Source organism: Culex pipiens, chromosome 3, assembly GCF_016801865.2.
Source record: "Culex pipiens pallens isolate TS chromosome 3, TS_CPP_V2, whole genome shotgun sequence".
Classification (NCBI taxonomy): Eukaryota; Metazoa; Arthropoda; class Insecta; order Diptera; family Culicidae; genus Culex; species Culex pipiens.
Window position 1 is genome coordinate 178,945,930 of NC_068939.1, and position 25,913 is coordinate 178,971,842.

Sequence of the window (25,913 nt, forward strand, 5' to 3'; positions counted from 1 at the left end):
CACGATATCTCGAAATGGGATGGACCAAATTGGCTGAAATTTGCGGTGAAGACTCTCAAGACATATCTCGTGTGCGTGACGAAGCCCGGTTTTTAAATTTAGCTTTTTCAAAAAATACAAAAATCAAATACTGACGATTTTTTTATATGAAAAACACAAAAATATTTTTATCTTTTTTTTAAATATTTTTTTTTTAAATCGACCTTCATCATGCACACGGGACCGGTTAAATGAGTCTTCACCAAAATTTTGAGCCGATTTGGTCAAAGCAGTGTTGAGATATCGTGGCACCCGTTTTTTGAAACTGCTAACTTCAAATAGCTATATCTCGGCAACGGTACAACCAAATGGCTTCAAATTTGTTTTGTTAGTAGATGAAAATGTATATTTTAATGCCCTGAAAACAGATTAAAAAAAAAGTTCAAATGTGTGCTCAATCAACCTCTGACATTTTTGCCGATTTACATGTATGTAACCCCTTAAGTACTTTTCGATCTATTTCAAAAAAATGCTCAAAGTATTATCGTTTAACCCTCAACATCCAAACCCCGCCCCCTTCCCTTCTCCCCCTCCCCTATTGCCGAACTTCGATCTGAAAATTCGCCAAAAATCAATTTTTCAACCAATTTTTGATCTTTAAAAAAGCATTGGAAAAAGAACTCATCAAATTTTATTAAATTTCAGAAGTGGAAGTTTGATTTCACAGGAAAAAAAATTATTCATCTGGGAATAGTGACAGATTTTGTGTAAAAAAGACGTAATATTAAATCAGGAGTTGGTTAATCTTCATCAGTTTCTGTAGTGAATTTTCATCAGGTTCGTTTACACGTTTCTTAGGTAAAATTACTCAAAAAAGAGGTAATATTCAACAAACTAGATTTTCAACCTTCCAAAATTCTACTTCTTCTGTATTGTTTTATGTGACTGCTAGTACACGGAAAAAATGGGCTTTAGAAGGTTGGAAGTTTGGTTGTTTGGATATAGTGATATTACTTAAAAATGTGTAAAAATGGGAACCTGATGAAAATTCACCAGAAATATTACACTTTTTTTGACAAAAAATCTGTCACCATTTCTCTGATGAATATTACCATACCATATTTTTTTTTTCGTGTACGTTTAACTTTTAGGGTGACTTATATGCAGGACAGTCATTTTTTTGTCATAATCAGGCCCTCCTAAAATTTTGAGGTGATCTTAGCAGACTCAGCTTTCGGCAAACAAATTCAATTTTGTATAGGAATTTGTATGTAAAAAACTTACTTTTTTGTTATTTGATTTTTTGTCATTTTCATTTTTCTGCCAATTGAAAAACTGATACAATAGCGTTCAAATTGGAAAAAATTGCTTAAACGCAAAAAAAATAACAAAAAGCATATTAAAATTTTAAAACAAACCATAGTCTCAAAATTTGAAAGAAAAAAGTGTTTTAAAATGCATTTTAGACTAGTTCCATTGTTTAGCATTCAGATTTGACGCAAACATAAATTTTAGCGAAAAAAAATTCAGGGCTGTACGTCAAACATTTCTAAAAATTTAAGAGATTTTTGAATAAACCTAAATATGCAAAAGACATTCTAAACTTGAAATTCCATTGAAATATTGAACTTTGTTGAAAAAAAAAAAGTTTTGCCCGTTGATTTGTCGGAACAATTTTGAGGAGGAGAAGGGGTCGACAAAAACTTTAAAAAAATATTTGTACGAGCCTTATTAGATCCCTAGTAATTTTGCAAAAGAAATCTTAGCCCTTGTTCGATAAGAGCAATTGTTTGAGACTTCGGGACAAGATAAATATTTGTAAATTTAAAAGTGCTTTGGCAGCAATTTCTGGTGATTTTAATCAATTTTGTAGAAACGAGACCAAAAGGTACACAAAAAATTACCCCTTTTGTATGTTCTGTTTTTATGAAACATAAGGAAACACTCCAGAAATTACTTTAAATTTGGCGTTGATGTGCTATGGGCCTCGTGGCGCGGTGGTTAGTAATATAATAATTTACCAGACCAAATAAGAGTATTTTTGAGCTCAACGACCCACAATAGCACAACGAAACAAGTTTTGGTTCTTCACAGAAAACAAATCATGGTAATATTACATCTGGGAAGGAGTGCATCTTTTATGTCAGAAAAAATGTGTAATTTTACCTCTGAAAATGTGTAATTTTACCCCTTTTATGTTGTAATGTCGCTTTTTCAGTCTAAATTGAGGTAAAATCACATCATAAAAGAGGTAATATTCAACCTTTCAAAGTTACACCTTCAAAATTTACACATTTTTTTACTGTGTATAACATTGAAGATTGTAACAATATTTCGATACCCGTGTGCTCTCTTGTACTATCTAGATAGTAATCCCAGCAAGCTTAGCACAAAAGAGCACACCGGAATCGATTTGTTAAAGCAAAAAAATGTATTTATTTAATTTAACCCAAACAACGTCCAATTTGTGAATGAATTTATCTAACTTTTACTGCAATTTTTAATATAATTGAGTTATTTAAACATTTGTGATATTTTCTGCCGAGGCCTCAAATCGACTCTGGTAGCCATTTTTGCGGCGAGTAGGGCGTCCAATTTTCCCGGGTTTTGAATTTCCCGGGAAACGGGAAAAATATTTTTGAAATCCCGGGAATTCCCGGGATCCCGGGAAATTTTTGAATCAGTGATAAAATCTATGTTTTTATAATATTTGGTATGTTTTCAAGCTGAAAATCATAGAATAAGCTTAATAATATTAATTGGTGATAATCTACACTTCAATTTAAACAAAGACGACAATTTTTAAAATAACCTAAAAGAAATAAAAAGTTATTTTTTTTTGTTCTTTGTTGTGTTTTGGTTTTCAAATCAACTACAATTTTTAATTCAAATGTGATTTTTTTTGTTTTATTTGCGATCCATATTACAGAAGACATTTATATTTTTTTATATATATTTTTTTATATGACATGACTAAAACGGCTTTAAAAAAATATTGTATGTGTCTAAAAAACAAAAAAATACAACAAATAAAATGATACCAGTCAATGTTAAATTTTAGAATTATTTTTTTATATATAAATCATATTTTACAAATTATCTTCAAGTAACTATCGCCAACCGGGGTAAAATCGGGACCACAGTCTGTATAGGCACAGGAGATTTTAGAGCAATACATTTGGAAGTCTAAATGTTTTGTTATGTTGCTGTATTAACCGAAGTCATCCAAAATATTATGCATTTTTTTTGCTTAAATAGCTGTCTTTATTCGTTACATTTGTCCTAATTTGCCCGAGATGCCAGTGTTTGATTAAAAATAATATAATATTAGATTTATTTTTTTTAAATTTAAAACTGTTATTAACGTAAATACATCCAGTCATAAAAAAAATTAAATAGAACAGAAAAAAAAACAAAGTGCAAGGCAGTTAACTAATTTATTATAATTTTCCCTAATAAGCCAAATTATCGATTACTAAGCATTCAACTGTTCATCTATTATAATGCTTCTCATCGATTACTTTGTATTCAACTGTTCTACTATTTGCACAACCAAATCTGAATTTTCAGACCAAAATATGTTTTTTTTTTCAATTTCGGGAATTCCCGGGACAAATTATAAAAAATCCCGGGATTCGGGAATTCCCGGTTTTTGAAAAATCCCGGGATTTTTGTCCCGGGAATTCCCGGGATGGACGCACTAGCGGCGAGATTTGTCTAATCACGCCTTCAGTATTTAATTTATTTTTATTTTATTTTTTTTAATTGGACGATTGTTTACCGGTCCTAATTCTACTGATTTTTAACATTTTAAGGACGAACTATAATACCATTATTATACCATTTTTTTTTAGTTGGTAAATAAAGTGATAAATTCAAACAACTAAAAGATAATATTATTTGTAAAATTTTTGTGAAAATTACGTTTATAGATATTGTCCTTTCAAGCTTCAGTTGTGATTTCTTAGAAATCATTCTCTAATTTGTTGTACTTAAGGTCCTAAGATGAGGCGGGTCATATTTATGCACAAGACACATCCTATTAACACTGTTTTCCAGATTCGTCCCAGTTGACGGTATTTGATGATTTTTCAAATGAATTTTAGAAGATGTCTTGATTGTACTGATTTTTTTTAAACTGCTACTTAGTGAAAAAAAATCGTAAAAAAAACAAACGAAAAATTCGTAGTGTTTTTTTTAAACAGCTTGGTACCTAATTCCATATTAAAAAGTTTTCTCATTTTTTGTGATTAAGTTGAAGTTATTTTTTCGTGCAAAGAAGTTTCTTCCCGGAACTTTCTCTTCTAATTCATATTGATATTTCCGCCAACATCATCTATGAAAATATGGGGTTAATCCTTATCTTGATGGAGACGGGAAACCAAGCAAAGAACATGGGAACCCCTTCAAAAGTCACAACCAGAAGGGGTTTTATGATTTGTATTGTCGCGAAAATATTATTTTTACCTAATCGTACACTGATTCTGCGGCACTGTAATCATATTTGAGTTCAGTTCATAGAAATACGCACGTATCGCATACAGAAGCGCTGAATAATCGATTGACCGGGAGGACATGTCTGCCCGGCCCCCTTTCACCAGATTGAAACGGGCATGGAAAAGGGAAATCCAAAACTTAATCATCCCAATTCTCCCCCTTTTCTTACGTTTCCCGCTCATAGTTCAAGTAAAGATGTGTATATTCAAGGATAGGATAATCCAGAGATAATCATGCGGCAGAAATGCTCCTTTTTTGAGCGGCATTTCTTTGAGAGATCAGTTTGGGGATACTTTCTTCGGAACAACAGGTAGCTGACGAAAAATTTGTGTGTGCCTTCCTGATTTATGACTGCCTCTATCGTAAATCTTGAAATAATACCCAATGCACTTTCTTTTTCTCAAACGGCAGTTCAAGTTTTCCAAATGTAAAGAATTTACATTTATAATTATTGCTTTTTCCCTGTTGTGTCTATTTTGCTTACGGTTTGTTTTGAATCTTAGAAAAGTTAAAGAAAACAGGTAAAATAAGCATAAGTCGTTGGTGACGGGAGCTATTCTCGGATGACGCATTATTTTTATTCTGTTTTTGCACGAAACATTGCAGGACTTTGAATGGCCTTTAAATATAATCAGAAAAAACCCAAAACTTGAAAAATCTCTTTTTGAAGATTGTCAACATTGAACAGTTCATACTATTGTAACGATTAAAATTAAGAGTTGATAATTAGAAATTACAAAATTCATATCAACAACAAATTATGTTTAAAAAAAATAAGAGATAACATTATTCGTCCATTGATTTTGATAGTTTTGTAAAATTTACTTAATTTTTTTTTGCGACGATAGAAAGAAACTATACGGAAAAGCTAACACAATGTTAATCTTTTCTTTTTTTTTACAATCAAAATTAAGACTAGACCGCCACATTTATAATGCCGGTCAATTAATTCAACAGACTTGTAATGTTGTGAGCAGTAATGCGCATGTGCTAAAACATACTCAACTTCCCAAAGGATGTAATGGAAATAAGAATAGAGGGTGTTCACATAAAATCCTTCCAAATGGCATTCGTCGAACCATCGCCGCCGCCGCATTCATCAGTTTGATTTTTGCCGCCGCGAGTGTCAAAGCACGGAAGTCGATTTTGTCAATTGTGATTGAAATCTAGGATTACATCTCTCCTCAAAAACGCTTTTGTATTGTGCTTTCCTGATCGAGTGACGCAAAAGTCGTGTTGACACTTTTTTTTCTCTTTCTTTTCATTTGTGGATTTGCTGTCTTTCGGATGTGAATGCATTCGATGCGCTAACAAAGGACACTGTTGTGGTGAAGTTTTTTGTTTTCGGGATATTTGGTGAAAGGAAGAAATCATCCCGGAAAGTGTCACGGTTGAGTGCAGCAGGATTGAATTATTGGATTTGGCTTTTCGTTTTAATTGGAGGTAAATAATCAGCATCTTCGATGACATTCTTTTGAATTTCGGTCTAGGTTAAATAATGTTTTAGAAAATTTTGCATTGACAATTGCTTTGTAAGATTTGAAGTGACTTTTGAGTCACAATTGAATGTTGTTAACTAGGTTTGTTACATGCAATGAAATCGAAATTTGAACTAATTTGAGGGTAAGTTTATCAAAAGTTACAACATAGCTTTAAATTTACTTATAAAATCAGAATAAAAATCTTACACATTCAATTAGATGTGTTTCGACTAAAAAAGTCTATACATGTTTAAGATATTAATTAATTTGCATTTATTTACCTATTTATTTACCTATGATAATTTTACATGGAACCCCAAAATATGACCAAAAATCGATTTTTCGACACTTTAGCTTAATTTTGAGGGCAGATTCAGATTCAGCGGGCAAAATTACATGGAAAAACATATATTTGGACATTTTTTAATTTCGTTAGGGTGGTCCCATATGGTTTTCCCTTGGAAATTAGACTTTTTCAAATGAAGATATCTCGAGTTTAAAGAAAAACACCTCTGAGATTTTTTCAGCGTTTGCAGTGCTGGATCTCCTCTTTCAAATGCTGGCGCTTAAAATTTGGCTTGCGCCTTTTCGAGATATTTGAGTTTTAAATTTGCATCTTTTTTACCTTAAAATTGCTGTAACTTTTGACCCTTAAGTCCAAATTGACTTGTCAAAAAATAAAAATGTGTGTTTTTTAGAGCTCTAAAAGTGCCTCCAATATCACTTTCCTCTAAAACATAACCCTGAATTGCCACGTTCAAAAAACTGATTTTTTAAGGTTTGCTAAGATGCTTTCTATACATTTGGTCGTAGAAGGCGTAGATTACGAGATAAAATTTTGGTGTCTTTGACAAATTTGCTTGAATTGGCAAGCCCAACAACTTTCTACACCACAAAAAAATCCCAAAAATAATCCTGAAAAGTTTAAATTTTCAAAATCACCTTAATCGTGATCCACCCTAATTTTCAACCAAGCCAAAAGTTGCCCCTTATTATTTACAACAACTCTTCTGAAGACACCAAAGCTCCAAAACTTCACCATTTTTCGGAAAATCCGTTTTCCACTTAATTTTGCGATCTGGACCACTGTGCACTGTGATAAAAAAAAAACTTATATTTGATAGCACTGCGCTGCCCATAATTGAAAATTCGGCTATTATGCCAAATCAAGTATTCCGAGAAACACGCGTTTTAGTGTTTGTCACAAAATCTCCGTCAAGGCAATTTCCCATAAGAGTGGCATATTAGCCGTTTGGTTTTTCGCATCGGCAGCCATGTATAAACACTATTTCAGTGAAACTCAAGTTTCAGAAGATGCGTTGAAACATCCTTTACCACCTGGTGCTAATATCTCGTTTTTGCCAAAAGTGGATATTAGCCGTTTTTTCAATGGTGGGCAGTGCGCCTCTACTATCAGGACTACTTTTCCGCTGTTGATTGAGCAAGAAATTCATCAATGTAGAGTTTGACATCTCGATATTTGTTTTCTAAAATAGCCCTCTTTGTGAGTAAATGAGGAAGGCCTTCACACTCACCGAGAGTGTTGAGTAATTTACTCGCAGGTAACTTAGTTTTTCCTCATGGTTGAGTAACTCGTGAGGGAGTTTCCGAACTCTGCTATAAACTGTTTTTTTATTATTTACATTCATCATTTGGGTAGGAAATGCCTATTATTTTAAGTTCTGAAGCTATCGGGGAAAGACGAAAATTTTAAAATGGGATAATAATCATTATATTTATTTGAAATTAAGTTAAATTCTTTCTAGCCTACATAAAGATTTTTTGGATAGTTATAGATAAACGAATTGCTTCTTGATTCTAAAATTCGACTGGTCATACAAATTAACAAAAAATAAATATTTATTTTTTATTTATTTAAATTTTAAACGGTTGGGTCCTAGAGGGTTAAACAATAAATATGTTTAAGCTCTAAAATCATTATGATTAAATACTACAATTATTTTGAAATAATGCAGAATTATTTCAAAAATATTTGATTATTCTACGAACGATTTGGTTTTATTATTATCTATTTCCAACAAGAGTATAAAAAAAAATCAATAATGTATTTTCAAATTTATTCCAGTCATAATATCCGACGTTCACTGTGTCTGTCCAACGTTCCACCATTTCATTTTATAATCCCTTCCCGCCACCGTTCCATCTCAGAGGGGTTCGAGGAAACAAAAGTTTCAGCCCCTTTTTGCAATTTCCCTTTGAATCGGCAGAATGACTGCTGTTGGTTGTGGCAAGCAAAATAAAACTGGGGACGACGAGTGAGTCGCAAGGATCATTCAAGAGGTTCCTTTTCTATATATTTTTTGTAAGCGTTTTGAACACATTCAAATAAATATGTACACAGGAATTGAATATTGCCTTCTGCTGCAATGCTAGTTTATTAATAATTAATGTGAAATGCCAACCAATAATTTCACAATGGTTGAAGAAATGAAAACGTCGAAGGTGCATCTGTCGATGTTCTCACCAAGACACCAAGAAAGAAAACTCATATTGTTTACAGTTCACTGTTAGGAACCACACACTTTGAAACACTTCGAATCCAAAAATTCAAACAAATACAATATCATATCGAAAATTTTGCAAGCAGAAAAATAAATAAATAAGTGTTTTCATTTTCAAACACCCAAGTTTACTTTGCTCTATAATTTACATGCTCCATACAAACTGTTAAAAATATCTTTGCCTGATGGCTCCAAACATCTTGTGGATGCGGCTAATTAGCCACTCAGTATTTGCTTACGTCGCATTCAATTGGCTCTAAAGTTGGTCACGATTTGCACCTACGCGAGCTCTCCAATTGAAATGTGCAGTTTACAGATGTTCTCAAATTTTGATAATTTGCTGTCAAACATATGGCACAATCAGAACGCGATAAGTTTCTTGTTTCCGTTTTGGTATGCTCACAGGAATGCTTTGTTGTGCAAACATTGGTTTAAAATTCTACGTTATTATTATCGCCATCTCTTGCGGCGCATCACACATTTTTTTACGCACATTTTTTTTGTTGAGTTTGAAGTGGTAAAAAAGGGTGGAAACATGAGGTTGGGTTTTTTAATGACCTTTTTGTTCTGCAAAATCGCCAAATATGCACCGATTTCGCTGATATTTTCACCAAGGCCATATTTTGACTCAAAAAGTAGCCTACTTTGTTTGCAAACTAAGAATTCTTTTTTTATACATGGTCAACAATATAAAACATAGGGGAACCTTACCATCCAACTCCATCGTGCCTCGTGTTGGCATATCAGCACTTACAGCAAATACAACTCCAAATTTTTGCATAATTTGCAAAAAAAAAATGTAATATTTTTTAAAAGTGATCAAGTACCGTCAGTGGGTGTGACTGAAATGTTTCTAAAATCGTCAACATTTTTCCAATGCTGCAAATGTATTCAAATTCGAAAACATGGTTGTTCAAAATCGAAAAAAAAATGTTGACGATTTTGGAAACATTTCCATGTTGTCGAATTCAACAACACAGTGTTACCGGATTTGCTTACAGGATTTCTATCCGTGTAGGATTGTTCTTAGATAGGGTATTTGTCCCTATTTTGGGCCTACTAATCCGAGCGCACTTTTAATTTGATGTATTCTCAAAAGCTGCTATAGGCAGCCTTGCTCTTATTACATGAATAAGTTGGCCAATGTAATGCCAATGCTCGTACTTAATCACATTTTTTGATAAAAATACTTTATATCGCTCTATAAGCCCGAAAAACTAACTTTAATCAGTTATTTTATGGATTTGGTGGCAATTCAGTGATTGTTTTTGCAATGGAATAGTGCAGCCCACCAACAAAAACAAATTGCCGGTGGTTGGAGATTTCGGGGGACGGCTCTCATTCGTGTGCTGAGCGATGAAAGCCGTGACGCTCAGTGTCAACAAGCGGCAAGCAAAAGTGGTGAAAATTTTGGACCTAATGAGCAACTAGCAATTTGCCAAGAAAAACGTTACTTAATCCACCTTTAGGTGGTTGGTGCCTTCCTCATATTCATAAAGTCAATACATTCAGTAAAAATAGCAACATTCCCCCTTAACATGTTTAACAAATCAACTTTATTACTCATTTCTTTTGATATGGTTCGCAGACCATCAATATTTCTGGCTCATCGGCAAGGTCTGATAAAAAAAACCTATCCAACGATAGTTCGCATGGAAGATTCAGACAATATTTTTTATCACAATATCTGAAATCAAACCTCTAAAAAGTGTATAAATAACACTTAAGTGCCAATAACTTTTAATAGGGTTGTCAGATCCTTGATGTTTTAGGCTCATTTGAAAGGTCTTTCGATTATCTAACTAACGATGGGTCGCATGATGGACCCGGACATCATTTTTACTGAAATATCTGAGATCCGGCCTCCAAAAAGTGTATAAATAACAATTAAATGTCAATAACTTTTGATAGGATTGTCAGATCCTTGATGTTTTAGGCTCATTTGAAAGGTCTTTCGATTATCTAACTAACGATGGGTCGCATGATGGACCCAGACATCATTTTCATTGAAATATCTGAGATCCGGCCTCCAAAAAGTGTATAAATAACACTTAAGTGCTAATAACTTTTGATAGGGTTATCAGATCTTCAATGTTTTGGGCTCATTGGAAAGGTCTTTTTAATACCTTTCTGAAAATGTATAACATGACAGGGTTTCTTACAAAAACCACCCTTTTTACAATCTTCCGGACATACGCCAAAATCGTTTTTTAGCATAACTTTTGAAGTACTTTACTAAACTTCATAATTTTCAATAGGGACTTATGGGACCCCAAGACGAATCGAATGAGACCAAAACGGTCCAAATCGGTTAAGCCAGTGCTGAGATAATCGAGTGCATATTTTTTGGTGCACAGACCCACATCCCTACACACACACACACACACACACACACACACACACACACACACACACACACACACACACACACACACACACACACACACACACACACACAGACATTTGCTCAGAATTTGATTCTGAGTCGATAGGTATACGTGAAGGTGGGTCTACGAGGTCAAATTAAGAAGTTCATTTTTCGAGTGATTTTATAGCCTTTCCTCAGTAAAATGAGGAAGGCAAAAAGTGAGGAGATATATAGTTATTGCTTTATTTCTAATTTAAGAGGAAAAAGTGAACTATTCTTGCCCACCAAAATGAAGATAACGACAGCACGTATCATTCTCAAGTGGCAGATTCCTGCCAGATTTGGTAAAATCCACAATTTCGTTGAATCAAGTTTGGTAGACCCGAAATAGGTACTAGGCCCAAATTAGGGACAAATACCCTAGTTTAATAACATTTTCCCAAAACACGATGGAATTTGATGAACTCTTCCTTAAATGCCAATAGTTCGAAAAGTGACTCAATCTCATTGGGTCAAATGAAACTAAAATGATGCTCAAATACAAATAAATGGTCAAAAGTCACCCAACAGAGTTACTTGTTCAAGGGAATCGTATTGACATGCTACAGTGTTGGAAGTGGAGATTTTTAAATATTGAGGTACTATTAGAGCAATTTTAAAAAAAATATGTTTTTTTGGGAGGTCATTTTTGCCCAAAAACGTACCTCAACTTTAGACAGCTGCCAAAATGACAGGATTGATTCTAGGAACGTAATTTTGTCAGCAAAGGTTTCTTGAGATGTCCCCTACATTAGCCCCTCACAACCCTTTATACAGAATTAAGTTTCATTGTGAAGAACCTGATACTAGTAACCATTGGAGAGATCGGGTAACCAACCCCGGTGGGAACTTTGGTAGTATGCTGACAGGGTAAGGGGGGCTCCACCCTCTTCGGAGGGTGTAGCTGTACCGTTAGGCTTCGAGACAAAAGTCCCCGTTACGGTGTCGAGAGAAAACCGCAGCTGGGTCCCGGATGCTGCAAGGTGGCAGCCCCACCCCGAGACTAGGTATTCGCAGCCCTGGTTAGGCGGCATACCGAAGCGAAACACCAACTCAGAAAAACAAAAGAAGAAATTCAGGACGGATAAATTGGCATCAGACCAGGCGATGTAAAAAGGACAACGATTGGAAACTCGGTACTTGGAACGTTCGAACTCTCCAAGATCCTGCACGTGCTGGCCTTCTTGCCCGGGAGCTGCACAAGCTGAACGTGCATGTGGCCGCCATCCAAGAAGTTCGATGGCCCGGTCATGGAGAGCGAGAATTCACGGCGGTGGACCCCATCGCCAACACCTCTTTCAAGTACCACATCTACTACAGTGGCGGCGAAAAGGCGATGCACGGAGTCGGTTTCGTAGTGATTGGGGATCAGAAGAACCGAGTCATCAAGTGGAAGGTGGTGAATGACCGGATCTGCGTGTTGAGAATAAAGGGCAAATTCTTCAACTACAGCCTGATCAACATCTACGCGCCGACAAACGACAAGCCCGATGACGATAAAGACGCTTTCTACGAGCGTCTCGACAAGACCTATGGAGAGTGCCCAAGACACGACGTGAAGATAGTCATCGGAGACGCAAACGCGCAGGTCGGAAGGGAAGCCTTCTTCCATCCGGTCATCGGCAAGGAGAGCCTTCATCCTCGCACGAATGACAACGGCCTACGTTTGGTCAATTTCGCCGCAGCCAGAGGAATGGCTATCTGTAGCACCTTCTTTGCGCGCAAGAACATTCGGAAGCACACCTGGCGCCACCCAAATGGCGAATCGTGCACTCAAATCGATCACGTTTTGGTGGATGGTCGACACTTCTCGGACGTGATGGACGTCCGATCGTACAGAGGACCGAACATCGACTCTGATCACTTCCTGGTAGCGTGCAAGATCCGAGCTAGGCTGTCGAACGTGTTGACCCCGCGGACTGCGAGGATAGCGCGGTTGAACGTCCAGCGCCTCGCGAGCAGCGACGTTGCTGCAGAGTACAGTCGGAAGCTCGACGAGCGGATCAACGACGACGCGCCTACAGGTAACCTGGACGAGCAATGGGGAGCCCTCCAGAGCATCGTCAACACAACGGCTACCGAAGTGATCGGCACGACCAGAGGACGCAAACCCAAAGGGTGGTTCGATGCGGAGTGCCAGCGAGTGACGGACGAGAAGAACGAGGCCAGAAAGCATATGCTGGTTAAGGGTACGCGCCGAAACTGTGAGCGATACAGTGAGCTGCGAAGAGCTGAGAAACGAACAATAAGGAAGTTTTGTTAGGGGTGTAGTAGTGTGTGTAGGGAAGGTTGAGATTGATATGGATTAGAGTTGGTAGTGAGTTGGGGGGTGGATTAGGATTAGGGTTGTTTGTTAGAGTAGTGGAAGAAAAGGGGTTGGGATTAGTATGGTTTGGGTTAAGGGGGTATGTGTTGTATGTAGGAGGGTGAGGAATGGGGTTGGGGATAGGGATTATAGGGGGTTTAGGGGTGTAGAGGTTGGGTGAGGGGAGTGGTATGGTGGTTAGGGTGGTGGTGGGGTTGTTGAGGGGTAAAGAAGTAGGGGTGGTAGGGGTTTTTGGAGGTTTGTGAGATTGGTTAGATTTTGAAGAGGTTTGGTTAGTAGGAAGAGGAAGAAGTTAGGGGATTGATAGTGAGGGAGAGGGGTGGTGAGAGTGGAGATAATTTGAGAATGAGATTGGGGGGGATTTTTATAGGAATAAGTAGGGGGTGTAGGAGATGATAAAATTGAGTATTGTTTGGATTTGTAGAGTGGGGAATTAGTGATGGATTATATGAAGATTAGATAGTATTTGTTAGTGAAATTGAAGGGTGATTGAGGTTAAGGGTAAGTGTAAGGGGGAGGAGTTGTAAGGGAGGGGGATGAGGAGGAGATTAGTAGGTAATTGGGGATAGAGGAGTATTTGAAGAGTATTGGAAGGTGTATTAAGATTTATATAATGGGGGATGAGTAGGATTTAGAGGGATAGTGGATGATGTTTTTTAGTTAGGGGTTTTGGTTGAGTTTATAGGGAAGAGGAAGATTGAGTGGTTAGGTGAGATTTAAGAGGGTTATGATTTTGATGAGGAGTTGTGAGTTTATTATGAGTTAGGAGGGTAGGGTTGGGTTGTGGGTATGGAGTGGAGAAGAGTTAGGTAGGGTGATGATTAGGGGGGGGGGATGAGAGTAAGGGCAGGCGCATATTGATACGTTACTACTCATCGATAGCAATCATGAGGCTGGGGTCGCTGACGACATCGACATCATTGGTATCGACCGTCGTTCAGTGGAGGAGGCGTTCGTCCCTTTCAAGCGGGAAGCTGCGAAGATCGGACTGACCATCAACACTACCAAGACCAAGTATCTGGTCGCTGGCAGAGCGCGTGGCAGTGCAGGTGATGGTGTTTCGGAGGTGGAAATAGATGGAGAAAGATATGAGGTGGTGGATGAGTTTGTATATCTTGGTACACTTGTGACGTGCGACAACGATGTGAGCTGCGAAGTGAAACGGCGGATTAGTGCTGCAAACAGGGCCTTCTACGGTCTTCGTAGCCAGCTAAGGTCCCGCAGCCTAAGGACGCCTACGAAAATCACGCTGTACAGGACCTTGATACTCCCTGTAGCTCTTTACGGTCACGAGTCGTGGACGCTAAAGGAGGCTGACCAGAGAGCACTTGGGGTCTTCGAGCGGAGAATCCTGCGTTCTATCTTCGGCGGCAAGCAAGTAGGAGACCGGTGGCGCAGGCGCATGAACTTCGAGCTGTACCAAGACTACAAACATGCTGATATCGTAAAAGTCATCAAGCACGACAGGCTGAAGTGGGCTGGACATGTAGCCAGAATGTCGGACGAGCGGGCGGCTAAAACGATATTCAGCAGCGAACCCGGACGGGGTCGTCGGCTTCGTGGAAGGCCTCGTACGCGTTGGCTGTGTGCAGTCGACGAAGATGCAAGAGCGGCCAACATTGTGGGCGACTGGAGACGAGCGGCCCAAGATCGAGCATCCTGGAAATCTTCGATTAGTTCAGCGTTGGGTCGATAGACCTGTTGCTGATAAAGTAAGTAAGTGTGAAGAACCTGATAAATTGCAAAATTCAATAAAAAAAATCACTTTGATCCAAATTTGTTTGGTCCCTTTGAGGTTTTAGGCATTTTGGTTCGGTAGAAGTTTTTGCGATCTGAAAATGTAAAAAAGTGAAGATTCCCATGAAAATTTTATACAAACTTATATGCTGTAGACTGCCCATGTTCGCATAAATGTCCCATATGCAAAAACAGTAAGCTGAGAAAAACGCATTTGAAGTTTGTCCCACACATAAGGCTACGTGTTAAGTTTTCGCGAAAAAACTGGATTTCCTTCTGATTTCTAGAACAAAGTACTGGATGTTATATAGGCTCTTTTGAAAGAGCACATAATTTTGAACAATTCTGCATCAATAACTCGAAATCGATGAAAATGCGTATGTGACATTTATGCGATCAGGGGCAGTAGAGCTGTGGTGAAACCTGAACCAAATTGGCTGAAATTTTAAGCATGACATACTTTATGGATGACGCCTTACACAACCAGAACTTTAAACAGAATTAAGTTTCATTGAATAAAAAACCTGCAAAATTGAAAAATCCGTAAAAAATCACTTTGACCCAACCTCCTCCTTCAAACCCAATGTCACCCCCACTGATGGTATGACAAAAAATCTTGTAAAATGTTCTATACAACAGTTATGTTAGAGTAAAAAATTTGCAAAATTTCAATTCTTTAATTCGCGAATGAATTTTTTTGTCTTAAATTTCTCTTTTATTTGAACTTTGTGAAAACGCGTGAAATTTGATCTATTTGAGTTTGAAGTCAAAAAGTTTTGTTATTATATATCAACAAAATACAGTCCAGACTCGATTATCCGAAGGCCTTGGCAAAATTTCACTTCGGATAATCAAAACTTCGGATAATCGAATCTCGAAAAAAAAAATTTTTTGTTGTCTTTTTTTTATATTGTTGAGCTTAAGTATGACTCCTAAACTAGTCTAAATTAATTTAGAATTTTTAAATCCAAGATGGCGGCCAAAATGGCGGTGATGAAATATTGAAAAAATGCATTTTTTTATTACATAGACCAGGCCTGCCCAACGTCCGGCCCGTGAAGCCATTTCATCCGGCCCGCAACGGCTTTTCAAAATAGTTCTATGACCGGCCCTTAAGGCTGTTCATGAAGTATTAAATAAATAAAATTATTGTCTGATTTAAAAAAAATAAGCTTGAGATCACATTTTAACATATTGTAAGAACATTCTTCATGTTTGAATGTAATTCTTATAATTTTTATATTGATATTTTTTAACTGAAAAAAAAATTATCCATTTCGTAAAATTGAGAAATTTATGAAAAAACTAGGGCTGTTGTCTTAAAATTTACAAAAAAAGACTAAATCTCGATTAAATTTTCAAAAGGCCCTATCTGCATAGGAAACCCATGAGGGATAGGTTGTTTTGAAAATTTAATCTAGAAATGTTATTTCGTTCAGTTTTAACTTTGTTTACTTCAAATTGAAGTTTTTTTTCTATTTTCTTTTTATAGATAAATAAGTAAGCAAAACTAATGTATTTTTCCAGAACATCTTTTTAGTTTGTGGAATGTCCCGTATCAAAAACTTTAAAAGATTGCAACGATCATTGAAATCTCAATTTTTTTTATAAAAAAAAATATCAAGGTATTTAATTGCAATCGTCATTTTGTTTTAAACAATATCTATACAATTTTAAACAAACAAAAATTTAAATAAGTCTAATAAACACATTTTTGAATGTTATCTTTGTTTTTCATTCTTAAAATCAAGATATATGAATCATATTTGCAACACTAGTTCTTTTATGTATTTACTTTAAAAGAACCCAATCATAAGAAAATTGAAAAAAATGTGTTTACTTTTTCAACTTTTATCAAATATTAGTTCCAGTCCGTCACTGCTTCTGAAAAATCAGATCTGGCCCGCAGGGCCAAAAGGTTGGGCACCCCTGAATAGACAATCAAATTTTTTTGGTTCGTGATTCGATTATCCGAAGTCCCATACAAACCTTCGGATAATCGAACTTCGGATAATCGAAACTTCGGATAATCGAGTCTAGACTGTATGTGAAAATAAACACCGGAGAACAAAAAACAATCTGTTCATCGGTGTTTTACAAATTAAATTAAAAAAAAAAAATCAGTTCTTGGTTTTGCTTGGTTCCAAATATTGTATTGCTAAAAGTTTAAATAATCTACAATTTCCAGGCTGTACAAATTTTAAAAGCTTTTTGTTCCTATTGCGATCTACTTTTCAAAAAAGTGTCGCAAATTATTTTTTTTAATTTAAGTCGCAAATTCTGAATAACTGCAGGAATCACTAACTGGGCCAATGAAAGACATAAATACAAGACTGAATACTAAACAAACAAAAATCTAGTTTTTGCTCTGATTTTGAACATAAAAATCATACATTTCTTAAGTTTATTTCGAAATCATCGTTTACTGAAGAGCTTAATTTTCATACCGCGAAAAGGCTGAATTCTATGTATTTTAAGAAGATTAAAAAAAAAGACAATCACACCGTCTTTGCAGACTGAATACTAATATTAAACGGGACAAACATTGAACGAAATGCGCCCTGTAGCAACTTAGGGATCGGCAGCCGAAGCCGCCCTCCAATTTTATCTCCAAATTTTAGGAATTTAGTCAAACAATAACTTTGACTTTAGTTTTTTCAAATTATAAAGATTATGAACGGGGTTTTCTTGCCCAGGATTAAAAATGTATCATTTTAAAAGGTCCACAATTTAATTCACTTCCACATACATTAAACGATTGAACAACTTTTTTTTTCAGCTAAGTTTATACACTGAATACCTCCATCACTAGAAAATGTCACCAACAAATAATGTCACCAGACACCGACGGCCATTTTTCTCCCTGCGATTGCGATTCGCTCGTTCCGACGGACCAATTGCGTCACGTTCTGCCACGCTGCAGGATAACGATTAAAAGCATGGGGACGAAAAACACGAGTTGTTTGCCACTAGCAAAGGGGCTTTAGCATGTCCTCCAGGACCCCGTCCGTGTTTGATATGGTTGTGTTAGTTTCTTTCAATTGAATTTTTTGAGGAATGAAAAAAGGGAGCGAATAAATGCAAACCACTCACATTCAGCGTGTGTCCTTCGTTCAGCCAGCGTGAAGCAGCTCGAGGGCCCTTGATTCTGGCCGGATCCTTGCTTCAGGGGGATGCAGGGCGGTACAGGGTGGGTTTAATGTTTCAAAACGTACAAAAAAGTGTTGAAAAAGTTTATTTTTCAAAAAAAGAATATGCATTTGTGGCTCCGTTAAATAAAATTTTGGAAATCGATTTAATTTTTGAAAATATTTATGTATAAATTTTGGAAATATTATAATCTAATTGATTAAACGGTTACTGATACTCTTATAAACTTCCAAATAAAAAAAGCACAGAAAAAAAATCCATGAATCTGACCTATTCCCAACATTTTCCCCATGGCGTGTTTGTCTATCGTCTCAGGACGGCTGTATTTAATATACACAGGCTCTCCAGTAACATAATTACGTTGAAGGCACCACGACGGTGATCCTTGCCTATACATTCAGAACAATGGAAGGGAGGGAATAAAACATAAATGAACTCATGCGAAGAATATGCGAAATACAGAGCAGAGTTCTCGTTTGGGTTTGGATTGACGGTTGAATGAAAAAGAATCATGGAGGGAACGTTTTCATTAAGAGCGAAACACAAAGCCCACAGAAGCTGCTCGATTTTACCAACCAGATGAAAAATGCCGCTCTCTAACCGCATCAATTTTTCTCGTTTTTTCCCCAATTGCAGGTTATCTGGAGCCCACCCGAGGAGTTGCTCCAAAGACCACACACACGCCGACTCTTGTTATCAAATTCACACCTCAAAGATAACCACAAACCAGACTCCTCGCCCTTGTGGACCACAGCTTCCTTCCAATTTCCCAAGTTGTAAACTCATCAGCCTCATTATCACTACGATTGATCAGACCCGTCATTATACCGGCAAGTCGTCTTCCCCGGCGGAGTTTGCGTGAGGAGATCCTCGAGCCCCCTGTTCAAGTCAAGTTTCGAACACCGCAAGCTTTTCACCGATGAGTCAGTACTCCTTTTCCAAATTTGATGACTTTACGTGCAGTGGGCCCAGACCACCAGTGCCAGGAGAGGAAAGCCGTCGCAAGGTAAATGCACACATTATTTTTGTTATTAATTATGTTTAACCTCCGGAGAATCGCGAATCCATTCAAGGTAACCTAAACTACATTTTAGGGTACAGAACATTACAAAAAGTTTAGATATTTTTTGAAGAAATAAAAACTTTCCTTCAGCATTCAGCATTATTTCTTTTAAATTGATGTCAATCTCTAGCTCACATAGGAATAAGATGTTCAGTTTTTTTCTATGGTTTTTAGAATTTACATACACCAATCTGGATTTTTTTTCCGATCTAAAAACGAATTCAAGGATCACGTCTGAAAATTAAAACAATGCGTATCTTGAATATTAAAATTATCGTGATATAAACGACAAACCTTTTTTTCACCTTTTTTTTATTTTTTGTATTTTCTTAATTGGTTCAAACTTCGTGGGGACCTTCCCTACCTCCAAAGAAGCCATTACACCCATACAAATCTCCATACAATTTTAACAACTGGTCATACAAAAGTGTTACGTAAATATTCGAAAATCTGTAACTTTTGAATGAATTTTCTGTAACTTTTGAATAAAATATTTAAAAAATCAAAACTAACATTTCAAAAGGGTGTAATATGGAATGTTTGATCCTTTTGAAATGGTAGTCATGATTCAAAAAATTTTAAAATGTTGTTTTCTAAAATATTGGGAAATTTCACGCAAGTTGAAAATCGAATCGAATTGATATCGACATCAGAAAAGGAGGGTTATTTGGGCGAGACTTAAAAAACTTCATTTTTTTTCTTTTTCTTGAAACCGCTGCATCTCAGCAACTAGAGGTCCAATCTGCAATGCCTCTTATACAATTTTATAGCAAATTTTCTGAACATAAAAAAAAATTAAGAAATGGTTACTCATGGTTATTATTTTTAAAAATTCATATTTCGTTGAAATCAGTATTTCGGTGGCTTTATCTTGAAATCGGGACCCTTTATCAAAAAATCTGTAAAGTACTTGTCGATTGCAAATTCAATTTGACATAAACAAAATTAGATCAAACAAATTTTATGTATATTTTTTCCAAAAAACATTATTTTTCATAAATGTATAACTTGGCGGCAGGATTTTTGACCATACTTTTCTGTGGCTCAAAAGATGCGTGTTTTTGTTCCCTGCAACTTATTAAAAAATCTCGAAAATCAAAAAACACGGATTTTGGAAAATTCTGTTGCTGTGAAAAAAAAGTTAATTAAAAAATCTGCAAACAAAATTTTCCGTGTATTGATCCTTGCACTGTAACTTTTGTTTTAAGTGCGTTTTTAGCAGATATCAAGGAATAAACTGCCGTTTTACGGCGATATGATGTATACGCCATTTTGGACATTTTCAATTTTATTGTACAGTCTGATAAAGAATCTCAATAGCAACCTCCTGACGAAAGAATTTTTCAAAAAACTGCTCTGGGGCCCATTTTATTAAGCAAACAAACTATGATGTATACGCCAATTTTACTCATCATGATGTATGTATACATTAAGAATTGATAGAAGTCAAATACAATACTGTTTGAATGTTGATTTGAGGTTTTGGGACCAAATCAAGACTGGGCAATATTTTATTACATTATTTCGATTTAATTCTTAAGGGGACGTCCATTAGGTGTCATCCATAAAGTACGTCACGTTCTGAGGGAAGAGGGGGGTTTGAAGCAAGCGTGACTTTGCGTGTTAAAAGCATAGGGAAATCGTGACAAAGTGGGGTGGAGTAAATTTTGGCTGATTTTAATGTGACGTACTTAATGGATGACACCTTATCCACATCCACGTAGACACTGTTTTGAAAATTCTAGACCCAACCACCTCCCTTGCGGACAATTGTTCATGCAAAAAATGTGTTTATGGAGCGTAGTCAATCGCTAAGGAAGCGTTCTTTCATTACGTAACGCAAAAAATCGGATTTTAGACCCCCCCCCCCCTCGTACCAAAATTTCCATACAAATTTTAAAATTTTTGCATGGAGCGTAACACGGCCTCCGACCCCCCTCCCCCCAACTGCGTTACGTAATAAAAGAACGCTCCCTATTACCCTCCCCCCCCCCCCTTCTTAAAGTATTTACGTGGACAATGTATTACGGAATCCGCTCAGCTATCAAAATAGCTGGCACAAAAAATAAAGTTAGCTTTATGTATACATACATCATTGGGAAGGAAAAGTAGTGATTTTTTATTGCTATTTTTTCGGCCAAATGATGTTTGTGGTTTAAAATCGTAGAGAATAGGAAAAAACAAGAAATTTTGTAGGGGCCACATTTTTAAAGTACTTTTAAACAGTTTCTACAGAGCAGACCTTAAATTAGTCATTTTAAATCGAAAAAATGAACAAAAACAGAAAATCGTGTCTACAGCAAAATCACCTCGATGGCGTATACATCATATCGCCGTAAAACGGCAGTAAATAGCATAATGTGAAGTCATCAATCGAATTTCTATAAAAACTTTCTCAAAATAAATTGTGCAAATAGTGAGCATTTGCAAATTGAACGGAGTTGGGACCGAGTCCTTAAACTGCCGTAAATTCAGGAATTTCTCCTATGTAGGGTGGAGAAAAAATATGGTAATATAACATCTGGCCCAAGTATCAATTTTTTCCAAGAGTTCTACAAGAGCTCTTCAAGATAGCTACAGCATAGCAGTTTGGACCGCGGTAGGATAAAATTCTCTTCAAAACTTCTTCAGGAGTTTGGAAGAGCACTTGAAGAGAGTTTTATCCTACCGCGGTCCAAACTGCTATGCTGTAGCTATCTTGAAGAGCTCTTGTAGAACTCCAGGAAAAAAATATTACTTGGGGGGAATGGTGGCAGATTTTTAGTAAAAAAAAATAATTTCACATCAGGAATTGGTGAAATTTTCATCACTTTCTTCTAATCTAATATTCAACCATTCAGAGCTGTTTTGTGTCACAAAAATAATCGTAAATATGTATAATCCCTTACAAAAAAAACTTTTAGCGTTAGGAACTGCTGTCGTTTTAAATGTTTAACATGGTTTCTGGAAAATGTGTAAAAGTACAACTCAGCACTCCATCATTTTGAAAAATGTTTTTTTTATTTTCAATATTTCGTCGCTAACATTTCAATAGGAATTATGTCTCACGCAAAGCCTTTGTTGAGGACGCTTTTGGAATGTTCGTGACGATTTGTAGAATCATTAGTATAAAGGCTACCAACTGTACGGATTTTTTCCTTACCATATGGATTTTCGAACCTCTTTGCGGATTTTTAACAGGCCGGAATTTGTGTAGGGAATTGTACGCATAATACGGATTTGTACGGAATTTTAACAACTTTTTAATCATTGAATTGCTTTTTTGATTTGGTCGAAGCTTTTGTTAACTAGATTTTTTTATTTTTCTGTGAGTTTGAATTAAAAAGGGAGAGTTTTCCGGGGTTTCCTTAATTCAAACTTGATTATCAATAATTTTTTGAACTATTTTCTTTCATATGTTGAAAGGACATTTTAAAAAAATTCTGAAATTCATCTTTTAGAAATTCCTTACTAATATATTTAATAAAAAAAAACTCTGGAAAAGTGTTCGTGATAACACTAAGAACGATATTATTCGTAAAAGCAAACTTAACATTTCGTAAACTTTTAAACGTTTAACAAAAAAAAAAAGATGAATATAATGATTTGATTCAAATCACAGTTTATTTTATGAATACTTTTAAACGTGCAAGTCACTCTGATAGCATTTTGTGAAATTTGTTAGCTGTAAAAATCAGCCGGACCCTAAGATGACAGTTTTCGTGAGTTGCGCGTATTCACCGACAGATGGCCAGTGGGCCTCGTCGGAGTCCGCCCATTAAACGCAACTCAAAATTTGCATGGGAAACTTTTTTTTCGTGACGGCTTTCGCGGCACGCTCACTTCAACTGTTCTAGACTAATATTTGAACGTGGCGTATCTCTTAACAATTTTTTTAAGAAAATGATTCCAGACTGCTTATTTTGTCGTTTTCAACCGAAACAAGGCAAAAACTATATTTATTTAAACTATTCGTAATTTTAAAAAGTTTGGCTAGATAATATCGAAGGCCGCCATATTAGGCTCACTGGGCCCACAAAAAGAGGTACCGTAAACGGGGGTCAATCGGGACACATGGGGCGAATTGGGACAGCAGTTTTAACCATGTTGGAGCACTATATTTTGATTTTTCTGGTTGGTTTCGGTTAGAACAGACTCAGGCCAACAAAATGTGTACATCCATTTCCAAATTTAAAAGGCTTAAATGCTCTAGAAACTGCTGCCCCTATTAAGACTGTAGTCCCGATTCACCCCAGATTACGGTACGCTTAGTTTGTATGGGAGCTGTCAACATGCTCCCGGGCTGGTAAAAACGACACAGTTTTATATTTTTTAATTCTCAAATTAAATTTATCTATCTTTTTTTTAATTTGTATTTGTTCAAATTTCTTTTCCATGTACATTCATTCAGTTAAAATATTATTGAGTGTCCAATCACAAACGATGACTTTTCACCTCAATTTTAAATACAAGCAACTTTCATTTATTCATGAAATATTGTAGCTTTCGCTATTCAGTGATTTCAAATGTAGGAGGTCCTACATGTACAAAAGGGAAAAGGGATACCTTAAAACTAACTTATAAACTATATAAAGAGCGGATCAATGCAGCTGAAGACTGAAATGATTTTTGTCGAAATGCATCAATTATCTTATTGGACATAACATCCAAAGTGTCAACTTCGGCTAATTGATGAAGTTCACTGGTGCTGAACCAGGGAGGAAGTTTCAGAATCATTTTCAGAATTTTGTTCTGAATCCTCTGAAGTTTTTTCTTCCTGGTTAAAAATTTATCTATCAGTTTTTGTTATACCATGGTGTCATATCGGCAAAGTGTACGGATTTTCGCTCAGCAAGAGTTGGTAGCCTTAAAGTAAATTTTTCCCATGACCCATGAAGAGTATCGGAGCCGCATTTACAAAGCGGATTCAGTGGCTATTTCTTACCTTAATGTTAACATGTTAAGGTTAATGTTAACTTTTCATAGGTCGCCTTCCCTAAGGTGTCATGATAAGATCCAGCTGGTGACGATGCACTACCTTCCCTTTACTAAGCAATCGAATCCAGAAGAGAAAAGTTCACCACTTATGAGGCGGAAGCGTTACCACTAGGCTACGTGACTCGGTCTACAATAGGAACATTAAAAATTGTGCAATAATTTCGAAAATCATACTTTGGAAATATCGGACAAGACCTTGTTTCATATAAAATGATAAGAAAAATATCAGTTTATGTAGGTGAATTTGCTGCATCTTAAAATGTAATGATTAATTTTATAGCTCATAATGTTGAAAAAATGTTACCAGCAAATCTTAAAAGAGACATAGAAGATATTGATATTGAAGAATCACTTGAAAAATGAAACAACAGAAAATTATGCATTTAGAATACTAAAAATAATAGAAGAAAAACTTTAAAACTTTTTCGTAACTAAAAATATTTTCAATGAAACGATAACAAAAAAATCTAAAAACCATTGAGGGTTAGGATTGCTCTGTACTTCACAGCATTTTTAATTGATAGTTTTTTCGAAAATCCTTGTTTGTTAATTTATTAAACCAATATACGTCTCTTCTATCCCCAGATGACGGACACCTTGCATCCGGACAAGTCGCGGACTTCCCCGCCGGCGTACTGCCGGTGGGCGAACAATGTCTCGTACCTGCTCGACGATAGCGACGGCGCGGAGCTCTTCAAGCGCTTCGTGGAGCTTGAGGACGAAGAGCATCTGAACCATCTAAACTTTTACTTCGCCTGCCAGGGCCTCAAACGCGAGCGGAACCCCGAACGGATGCTCATGATGATTGGGGTGATCTATCGGAAGTTCTTGAAACGGGCGCCGCGCGGTTCGCCGATGTACGTCGACGAGGAGATGCGTGTCATGATCAAGGCGGGTCTGCGGAACGATGGCCACGTGATACTGACGCCGGATGTGTTCGACCAGATGCAGGAAAATGTGGTCTCGATCATCAGCTCCACGACGTATCCGAACTTTCTGCAGTCGGATTTGTACCTGCAGTACGTGCAGAACATGCAGACGAGCAGTGGGAGCGGAAGTGGTGGGGGAAGCTGTATCAGCATCCCGTTGGGCGTTGCGGCGGCTGCCGCGGCCAGTTCCAGTTCGGCGGGTGGGGCGGTTTCCTCGATGACCAGCAGCAGCTCCACCTCGGAACTGATTTCGTACAGTTCGTCCGCCTTGCCAACGCTGCACGAAGACTCGGAACTACTAGTCAATGCCGATTCAATCGAGCAGCTTTACGGAGCAACTGGACCTGCCATTGCCGCGAGTAGCCTCTCGGTGACGTCCGGCGTTAGTGGGAGTGGTAGCGCAAGCAGTTGCACCAGCATGTCCACCAGCAAGCCGGCGATGACGCTGACGAAGGACGCGCTCCGGGCGACCGAGAAGCGACGGCTCGAGATGAGGCCTTCTGGGTAAGTTTCGTTTGTTCTACGTTCTGTACTGATGCTGTGCACTGTGCGCTTTCGATTGCTGGGCACTGTAGAAAATTTAGAATCTTTGTTGGTAGCTTTTAGGTTTTAAAATTATGATTATATTATATTTTAATGAAATTATTTTTATTTCTCTTTCTCTTATTTTCATTTTCATCTTCATTTGCTCACATCGCCAATATTTTATGTGTGTGCGTGTTGAATGTGTGCATTACCGCTGTTTTTTATTATCGTCATATTTTCCATTATCCTTTTGTTTTGATTTCCTCCTTTGAAACGCATGCGCTCGCTGTGTGCTTCCCTCCTCACCACTCGTTGAAATC

The 25,913-nt window shown here is 36.9% G+C and overlaps 2 protein-coding genes across 4 annotated transcripts in view; one reads left to right on the top strand and one right to left on the bottom strand.

Annotated features, from left to right (window-relative positions):
- The window catches only part of LOC120432338 (histone-lysine N-methyltransferase ash1), a 348,037-nt gene that overhangs the window by 51,992 nt on the left and 270,132 nt on the right, over window positions 1-25,913 (bottom strand). The gene's annotated exons all lie outside the window — the stretch shown is intronic.
- LOC120432394 (axin) overlaps window positions 1-25,913 on the top strand; it is a 68,616-nt gene that overhangs the window by 35,331 nt on the left and 7,372 nt on the right. For all 3 annotated transcript variants that reach the window (XM_039597590.2, XM_039597591.2, XM_039597589.2), the window contains exons 3-4: window positions 18,736-19,105; window positions 24,725-25,572. In XM_039597590.2, the coding sequence (XP_039453524.1) occupies window positions 19,019-19,105; window positions 24,725-25,572 (935 nt within the window). In that variant the 5' untranslated portion in view covers window positions 18,736-19,018. The remainder of the gene's footprint in view (window positions 1-18,735; window positions 19,106-24,724; window positions 25,573-25,913) is intronic.